Here is a 9,927-nt window from a genome sequence, read left to right as displayed (position 1 = left end):
CAGCCATGATCGTATTAAATGGCGGAGCAGGCTCGATGGGCCGTATGGCCTTCTGCTCCTATTTCTTATGTTCTTATGAGTGGGGTCAGTGTCGAACCCCTGCCAAAATATCGAAACCCTTCACAATTGTGAAAAACCCACTATTAAATCTCCACTGAACCTTCTCGAAGGAGAACCCCAGCTGGCAATGTGTTTTTCTCAGAAGCAGATCAGTTTTGCAGAAATGAGTGCGAGTTGGAACATCTGTTGTCACCCGTTTCAGAAGTGAAAATTAATTAGTGGGGGTTGGGGGAGCTGTTTGCAAAACCGTTGCAATGAGTTCCTGAAGCGACTGATCCCACACACACAGCGCTGGTGCAGAATGAATGAATGAATGAGTGAATGAGAGAGAGAGTACTTCCTGTCTCTAGCTCTCACTTAGCCAGCTGGATTGCACTGAGTGACAAGAGAGAGAGAGAGAGAGAAGGGGGAAGAGAGAGAGAGAGAGAGAGAGGTTAAAATCACCTCCGACACGCCACTGCTCAGAGCCCACTAGCACACGCCATGGCCAACCATCCTAGCAAACGCAGCCGTGCTCATTCCTACAACATCACAGCCAGGAAAGTTTCCATCGAGGGGAATATAGGTGAGTGATGGAGGGGGGGGCTTTTTGACATATCCCGCACAATGGAGCTGCTTTGAACACGGCACAGGCTGAAGCAGTCCTGCCCCCTGGCCCCCGGGACAGCTACACACACACACACACACGCACACACACACACCAGCTGCTGTCTGCAACCTAATCCCTCTTTGCATTCGCCTGCATTGTTAGCGGGGGTTGTTAGTAATAATTCCTCTTGTCGCATTTTAGTCGCATACGAGTGAGGCGTGTGCGTCAAAGTTTAATCTGCCTTGCATTTAAAGGGGCAGTCCCTCCCTATAAAACACTGCTTTGTTTCAAAAACACCAGCGGCTGGAAAATCGGTTTGGGGGACGCGGTAACGGCAGCGGGGCGGTAAATTTGGCGCCGGGAAATGGTTTGCGTCGGAAGCCGCAAAATTGGGCAGCTGGGGCGGAGCACTAAGGGAGGCGTTACACACCCCTCTCAGGGCACTAGGCCGGCTGAGCGTGGGACAATCCCCAAGCTAAACAGCCGGACTCGGAACGCCCTGAGAGACGCCTCCCTGGGGGAAAAACAATAATCGGCAAAAACACCACAATAAACTTTCTCGATAACTTGCTCACCCCACATAAAGATAAATCGCCAAAAATAAAAATATAAAAACCAATCACACTGACCTCGGGCAGTCGTTCCTTCCCTCACAGCCGCCGGGACAAGCTCGGACCCTCCGCTTTCCCAGGCGCCGCCACTAGGGCGTGCCACAGGGGTTCAGCGCGGAACAAAAGTCATCGCGCTGTCGATACTAGGGGCGTTGCACACCGGCGCTGTAGTGTCCATGCACCTTGCTACTGAATCACACGAGGCATGTATTGCAGACACGGTCGCTGCGTGACCTTTCTTTACGAGTGATGACCCTGCGTGGGACCTCCCTTTAAATAACTGAGTGCCCAGATGAGGAGTTTCTCCCACAGGTTCACCCCCTGTGGTCAAGGTGTGCATTTCCAGGACATATATACAGTGTACAGTGTGGTTGCATGAAGGTTACAGTTACATGAAGGTTACAGTTACATGAAGGTTACAGTTGTATGAAGGTTACAGTTGTATGAAGGTTACAGTTGTATGAAGGTTACAGTTACATGAAGGTTACAGTTGTATGAAGGTTACAGTTGTATGAAGGTTACAGTTGTATAAAGGTTACAGTTGTATGAAGGTTACAGTTACATGAAGGTTACAGTTGTATGAAGGTTACAGTTGTATGAAGGTTACAGTTACATGAAGGTTACAGTTGTATGAAGGTTACAGTTGTATGAAGGTTACAGTTACATGAAGGTTACAGTTGTATGAAGGTTACAGTTGTATGAAGGTTACAGTTACATGAAGGTTACAGTTACATGAAGGTTACAGTTGTATGAAGGTTACAGTTGTATGAAGGTTACAGTTACATGAAGGTTGCCCACATGACAGGCGCGGACGCTTTTGGGCGATACCACTCAGCACCACTGACACCAGCACATTGAATGCCAGCGCTCGCATTCCAAGCCCTTTAGCGCCCTGTTCCCACACGTTCCAGGGGCGCTAAATGACCGGATTTCTACCCCAAGGTCTTTTCTTTAAATTAAACTTGTGAAAATAAGCAGAACCTCAGATATTACTTATGTCTGCCCACTCTCCCTCACTGGGTAAATGGACCCTAAGGAGTGAGATTGACCCACACACATCCTCCAGCCCGACAACACTCCAAGCACGCTGCGTGTCCTAACTCGCACCTAGTCCCGCTCACCCATCACCCCCTGTGCTCACTGCCCCGTGTCCTAACTCGCACCAAGTCCCACTCACCCATCACCCCCTGTGCTCACTGCCCCGTGTCCTAACTCACACCCAGTCCCACTCACCCATCACCCCCTGTGCTCACTGCCCCGTGTCCTAACTCACACCCAGTCCCGCTCACCCATCACCCACTGTGCTCACTGCCACGTGTCCTAACTCACACCCAGTCCTGCTCACCCATCACCCCCTGTGCTCACTGCCCCGTGTCCTAACTCACACCCAGTCCTGCTCACCCATCACCCCCTGTGCTCACTGCCCTGTGTCCTAACTCACACCCAGTCCCGCTCATCCATTACCCCCTGTGCTCGCTGCCACGTATCCTAACTCGCACCGAGTCCCGTTCACCCATCACCCCCTGTGCTTGCTGCCCCGTGTCCTAACTCACACCGAGTCCCGCTCACCCATCACCCTCTGTGCTCGCTGACCCGTGTCCTAACCCGCACCAAGTCCCGCTCTCCCATCACCCCCTGTGCTCGCTGCCCCATGTGTTAACTCACACCGAGTCCTGCTCACCCATCACCCCCTGTGCTCGCTGACCTACATCGGCTCCCGGTCCGGCAACGCCTTGAATTTAAAATTCTCATTCTCTTCTTCGCCCCCCCTCCCTATCTCTGTAACCTCCTCCAGCCCTAATACGCCCCGAGATCTCTGTGCTTCTCTAATTCTGGCCTGTTGCGTATCCCTGATTATAATCGCTCCACCATTGTTGGCTGTGCCTTCAGCTGCCTGGGCCCCAAGCTCTGGAACTCCCTCCCTAAACCTCTCCGCCTGTCTCTCTCCTCCTTTAAGATGCTCCTTAAAACCTACCTCTCTGCCAAAGCTTTTAGTCACCTGTCCTGATACCTCTTCAGGTGGCTCAGTGCCAACGTTTGTCTGATATTTGCTCCTGGGAAGCACCTTGGGATAGTTTATACACGTTAAAGACCTTCGATAAATATAAGCTGTTGTTATGGCTGCACCAGTTACTTAAGCTCGGCACTTTCTAAAATTAATTCTTAATGAAAGATTAAACTCCGGAGAGATCACTGAATCATATAAGTGCAGGAGAAGGCCATTGGGCCCATCGAGCCTGTGCTGGCTCTGTGACAGAGCGATCCAATCAGTGCCACTCCCCCTGCTCTTTCCCCAAAAACCCTGAAAATATCTCCTTGCCAACAAAGGAGGAGGCCATTCAGTTAAATTTTCCCTTTGAATTGTGTGTTTAAATAAGGAACTGTTACATCGATTGTTGTTTTAAACTATATTTACAGCTGCTGGCAAATCAACGTTGGTTCAGATATTGGGGCGAGTGAGTGAGGAATGGGATGTTGTGCCCGAACCCATTGCCCGCTGGTGTAACGTGCAAACCGAGAGAGAGGATTCTGAGGTAAGACATTGTTCACATTTATCCACCTACTGGGCTCGGCCATTTAGGACCGAGACCGGGAGAATTTCTTCACTCAGAGGGTGGTGAATCTTCGCAACTCTCTGCCCCAGAGGGCTGTGGAGGCCCAGTCGTTTAGTATATTCAGTTCGGAGATCGACAGATTCTTGCACAGTAAGGGATTCGAGGGATATGGGGATTGGGCAGGAACGTGTCCGTCGTAGCTCAGTGGGCAGCACTCTCACCTCTGAGTCAGAAGGTTGTGGGTTCAAGTCCCACTCCAGGGACTTGAGCACAAACATCTAGGTTGTCACTCCCACTGCAGTGCTGAGGGAGCACCGCACTGTCGGAGGGGCAGTGCTGAGGGAGCACCGCACTGTCGGAGGGGCAGTACTGAGGGAGCGCCGCACTGTCGGAGGGGCAGTACTGAGGGAGCGCCGCACTGTCGGAGGGGCAGTACTGAGGGAGCGCCGCATTGTCGGAGGAGCAGTACTGAGGGAGCGCCGCACTGTCGGAGGGGCAGTACTGAGGGAGCGCCGCACTGTCGGAGGGGCAGTACTGAGGGAGCGCCGCACTGTCGGAGGGGCAGTACTGAGGGAGCGCCGCACTGTCGGAGGGGCAGTACTGAGGGAGCGCCGCACTGTCGGACGGGCAGTACTGAGGGAGCGCCGCACTGTCGGAGGGGAAGTGCTGAGGGAGCTCCGCACTGTCGGAGGGGCAGTACTGAGGGAGCGCCGCACTGTCGGAGGGGCAGTACTGAGGGAGCACCGCACTGTCGGAGGGGCAGTACTGAGAGAGCACCGCACTGTGGGAGGGGCAGTACTGAGGGAGCGCCGCACTGTCGGAGGGGCAGTACTGAGGGAGCGGCTCACTGTCGGAGGGGCAGTACTGAGGGAGCACTGCACTGTGGGAGGGGCAGTACTGAGGGAGCGCCGCACTGTCGGAGGGGCAGTACTGAAGGAGCGCTGCACTGTCGGAGGGGCAGTACTGAGGGAGCACTGCACTGTTGCAGGAGCATTACTGAGGGAGCGCCGCACTGTCAGAGGTGCCGTCTTTCGGATGAGACATTAACCCAAGGCTCTGTCTGCTCTCTCAGGTGGATGTAAAAGATCACATGGCACTATTTTGAAGAAGAGCAGGGGAGCTATCCCCGGTGTCCTGGGGCCAATATTTATCCCTCAATCAACATTACAAAAACAGATTATCTGGTCATTACCTCACTGCTGTTTGTGGGAGCTTGCTGTGCGCAAATTGGCTGCTGCGTTTCCACATTACAACAGTGAATACACTCCAAAAAGTATTTCATTGGCTGTAAAGCGCTTTGGGACGTCTGGAGGTTATGAAAGGCGCTATAGAAATGCAAATCTTTCTTTATTGGAGTTGAGGTAGAAGATCAGCCATGATCATATTGAATGGTGGAGCAGGCTTGATGGGCCGAATGGCCGACTCCTGCTCCTATTTCTTATGTACTGACCGTGACAAGTTTTCTCTTTTAGTTGACTGAGTAACTCAGGGAACCTCAGTGTAAATTGTTGGTGATGGCGGTATTATAGAGGAGGTCTTGACCTCGGTTTACAAACGCTGAACAGTGTTATCAAATTATAACAGACCCACATCTGGTTCTGCTGCTTGCTGGGTTACTATGAGCTTCAGCCGGTGATGATCGCACCCATCAATCGGAGCATAGAGGGTTAAATCCCGAGGACAGGTGGCACAGACTGGGCTGTGTTCCCTCGAGTGTGGAAGATTAAGGGGCGATCTAATCGAGGTGTTTGCGATGATTAAAGGAGTTGATGGGGTCGATCGAGAGAAACTATTCCCCCTGGTGGGGGGAGTCCAGAACAAGGGGGCGTCACCTTAAAATTAGAGCCCGGCCGTTCAGGGTGATGTCAGGGAGCACTTCTTCACATAAAGGGTGCTGGGAATCTGGAACTCTCTCCCCCAAAACGCTGCTGAGGCTGGGGGAGGGGCAATTGGAAATGTCAAAACTGAGGTTAGCTTTTTGTTGGGTAAGGGTGTTAAGGGTCATGGCACCAAGGTGGGTCAATGGAGTTAAGGTACAGATCAGCCATAATCGGATTGAATGGCGGGACAGGCTCGAGGGGCTGAATGGTCTCTTCCTGTCCCAGCAAGACCACTGTGGGGGCTGAGGAATGTTTTAAGCGCCAGGACATTCAGCAGGAAAGAAAGGTTTTAAGAGTATTGATCAGACTCAGAAATAATGTCACACTTCACATCAAATTTAGATGAAATAAGAGCGAATAGAAGGCAGCTGGAAATTTGCAAAACTTCTCTGGTATGTGGGCGTCGCTGGCAAGTCCAGCATTTATTGCCGATCCCTAATTGCCCCTTGAGAAGGTGGTGGTGAGCCGCCTTCTTGAACCGCTGCAGTCCGTGTGGTGAAGGTGCTCCCACAGTGCTGTTAGGGAGGGAGTTCCAGGATTGTGACCCAGCGACGATGAAGGAATGGCCAATATATTTCCAAGTCAGGATGGTGTGTGACTGGGAGGGGAACGTGGAGGTGGTGGTGTTCCCATGGGCCTGCTGCCCTTGTCCTTCTAGGTGGGAGAGGCCGCGAGTTTAAGCAATATGGGCAGCTACATCGCTGTACAGCAGAAGTGTGCTCTGATCCTGCACTACCAATAACCAGCAAGGTGGGGCATCAGCAAATATACAGAGCAACTACCCACTGGCCCATTGTGCCTGCAATGTTGGATCCACCTGTCGGCTGGTCCTGTATCAGCAGCTGTGCTTTGTCCAGGCTGTCCTGTAACAGGTGGTGTGGGTTCAGTGACTGTGGAATAGCGCTGAATCAGATCCCCTGCCAGAGACCTCTGCAACGTTGTTCCGTACGGGTAATTCACTTTATAATGTACGGGGAAATCCTGCACTGCAGTCACTCTCTCGTCTGTGCTTCCCTTCCATGAGGGAGAGTGTGGGGAGAGAGAGAGTGTGGGGAGAGGGAGAGTGTGGGGAGAGGGAGAGTGTGGGGAGAGTGTGGGGAGAGGGAGAGTGTGGGGAGAATGTGGGGAGAGGGAGAGTGTGGGGAGAGTGTGGGGAGAGGGAGAGTGTGGGGAGAGTGTGGGGAGAGGGAGAGTGTGGGGAGTGTGTGGGGAGAGGGAGAGTGTGGGGAGAGGGAGAGTGTGCGGGGAGGGAGAGTGTGGGGAGAGGGAGAGGGTGGGGAGAGGGAGCGTGTGGGGAGAGGGAAAGTGTGGGGAGAGGGAGAGTGTGGGGAGAGTGTGGGGAGAGGGAGAGTGTGGGGAGAGGGTGGGGAGAGGGAGAGTGTGGGGAGAGGGTGGGGATAGGGAGAGTGTGGGGAGTGTGTGCGGGGAGGGAGAGTGTGGGGAGAGGGAGAGTGTGGGGAGAGGGAGAGTGTGGGGAGAGTGTGGGGAGAGAGAGAGTGTGGGGAGAGTGTGGGGAGAGGGAGAGTGTGGGGAGTGTGTGCGGGGAGGGAGAGTGTGGGGAGAGCGAGAGTGTGGGGAGAGGGTGGGGAGAGGGAGAGTGTGGGGAGAGGGAGAGTGTGGGGAGACTTCGAGCATCCGTGTTGGAGCCCTAGCTCTGTTGTGACCTCCTTCCCAGTGTCATAGAATCACAAAAATTTACAGCACGGAAGGAGGCCATTTCGGCCCATCGTGTCCGTGCCGGCCGACAAAGAGCTACCCAGCCTAATCCCACTTTCCAGCTCTCAGTCCGAAGCCCTTTAGGTTACGGCACATCCAAGTACTTTTTAAATGTGGTGAGGGTTTCTGCCTCTACCACCCTTTCAGGCCGTGAGTTCCAGACCCCCACTGTCATGTATTCAACTATCATTGTAACCCATGTATAAGCTGACCTAAGTTGTACACCTTATGAACATTGACCACAAGGGGGTGAACTTGTGGGAGACACTCCTAACCTGGACTTTCAGGTATAAAAGAGGAAGCTCCACCCACCTTCATCACTTGAGGTCTTGGTAATAAAGGTAACTGGTCACAGAGTGACCTTCTCTCAAGTATGGGCCTCGTGTACTGTATAGTAAGGACATATCATTGGCGATGAGAAACTGGGATTTAAACCACGCGAGCATGGCCACTAACAGCACAGAAGAGAGGTACTGTGTTGGTGATGATTGGGACGACTTTATTGAGAGACTACAGCAAAGTTTTGTCACTAAGGAATGGTTGGGACAGGATTCGGCCGACAAACGCAGGGCTCACCTCCTGACGGTTTGTGGATCCAGAACGTACTCCCTGATGAAGGAAGTTCTAGTACCAGAGAAGCCGGTGGACAAGACGTTCGAAGAGCTCAGTAAGTTGATCGGGGAACACCTTAAACCGGCGAGCAGCATGCACATGGCGAGACACCGGTTTTACACGCACCGGCGGCGAGAAGGGCAAAGTGTTCCAGACTTCGTGGCAGACCTCCGGCGACTGGCGAGCCTATGTAAGTTCACAGATGCATGCGGAGCCGAGATGCTGCGAGACTTTTTTTATTGAGGGCATCGGGCACATTGGGGTTTTCAGGAAACTGATTGAGACCAAAGACTTGACCTTGGAAGCGGCGGCTCTGATAGCCCAGACATTTATCTCAGGGGAGGAAGAGACCAGAATGATGTATGACAAAAATCTTGGCTCAAATGCGACAAACGACCAGGGAGTCAACATTGTTAACGCGGCACACAGTTCTCTAGGCAGACAACGGCAATCGAACATGCCCCAAATGTAGTCGAACCCAAAGGGGGAATTCAACAGAGACAATGGCTAGCTGAACGGCGATTCACGCCAGCGCAATGGACAATGCGGCCAGTAATGGGGCCATCAACACCGGTTAATGGTGCGCTTAAAGACAGTTACAGAGACAGTCAGAGACGATCGACTGGTAATGGACCGTTTGTTTCCAACAACGGGGCCTCCAGCTCATGCTGGAGGTTTGGAGGCAAATACCCAGCCAGAGCTTGCAGGTATCAGCAATATACCTGCAGAAACTGCAACGTCAGTGGTCACTTGGTGCTTATGTGCAGGAAGCCTGCAGCCAGATTGATGTACGAGGAGGACGGGCCCGATGTAAGCCTTACGAGGCCAAATGAATATTGGGGGAAATCGTTGGAAGCTGAAGTTCAGCGAGTTCATGTGGAGCACAAATACAGTTCCTATACCAGGACACCACCGATAATGATGAAAGTGCTCCTCAATGGCATCCCAGTATTAATGGAGCTAGACACGGGGGCCAACCAGTCCCTGATGAGTATCAAACAGTTCGAAAGGTTGTGGGTGTCCAAGGCCAGGAGGCCAAAATTATTGCCGATTGACGCACAGCTACGGATATATACAAAGGAGATCATTCCGGTGCTAGGCAACGCCACGGTAGTCATGACCCACAAAGATTCGGAGAACAGGTTGCCACTCTGGATTGTCCCGGGGGACGGTCACGCACTGCTGGGGAGGAGTTGGTTTGCTGTCATGAACTGGAAATGGGGCGATGTCAATGCAATTTCTTTTGTGGAGCGAGTATCAGGCTCACAGGTCCTGGACAAATTTGACTCATTATTTCAACCCGGCATCGGCACTTTCAAGGGGGCCAAGGTAGTGATTCACATAAACCCGGACGCCAGACCAGTACACCACAAGGCCAGAGCGGTGCCGTACGTGATGCGGGAAAAGATAGAAGGCGAATTGGACCACCTGCTGAGGGAAGGCATCATCTCGCCAGTCGAATTCAGTGACTGGGCGAGCCCGATCGTACCAGTGCTCAAGGTGGATGGGTCGGTCAGGATATGTGGCGATTACAAGGCCACCATCAATCGGGTGTCACTCCAAGACCAGTACCCGCTACCAAGAGCGGAGGATCTCTTTGCGACGCTATCCGGTGGCAAACTTTTTTCAAAATTGGACCTGACCTCAGCTTACATGACCCAGGAGCTGGCGAGTGAGTCGAAGAAGCTGACCACCATCATGACACACAAGGGGTTGTTTGAGTATAACAGATGTCCGTTTGGGATTCGTTCGGCCGCTGCGATCTTTCAACGAAATATGGAAAAGCTCCTCAAGGACGATTCCAAGGACGGTGGTTTTTCAAGACGACATCCTCATCACGGGTTACGATACTGAAGAACACCTCCACAACCTGGAGGAAGTGCTACGCAGACTGGACCGGGTAG

At 52.7% G+C, this 9,927-nt stretch overlaps 1 protein-coding gene across 2 annotated transcripts in view; it reads left to right on the top strand.

The window, feature by feature from the left end:
• The first annotated feature begins 417 nt into the window (after positions 1 to 417).
• Positions 418 to 9,927, top strand: part of LOC139235068 (deoxycytidine kinase-like) — a 32,064-nt gene continuing 22,554 nt past the window's right edge. Inside the window, exons 1-2 of one of the 2 annotated variants that reach the window (XM_070866200.1) lie at positions 418 to 625; positions 3,679 to 3,794. In XM_070866200.1, coding sequence (XP_070722301.1) covers positions 544 to 625; positions 3,679 to 3,794 — 198 coding nt within the window. In that variant the 5' untranslated portion in view covers positions 418 to 543. Of the gene's footprint in view, positions 626 to 1,434; positions 1,593 to 3,678; positions 3,795 to 9,927 lie in introns of those variants that run through there. The other variant, XM_070866209.1, reaches the window with a different exon arrangement.

This window comes from Pristiophorus japonicus, chromosome 2 (genome assembly GCF_044704955.1).
Source record: "Pristiophorus japonicus isolate sPriJap1 chromosome 2, sPriJap1.hap1, whole genome shotgun sequence".
Classification (NCBI taxonomy): Eukaryota; Metazoa; Chordata; class Chondrichthyes; family Pristiophoridae; genus Pristiophorus; species Pristiophorus japonicus.
The sequence above is the reverse complement of the archived record's forward strand: the minus strand, read 5'-3'. Positions and strand labels throughout refer to the sequence as shown.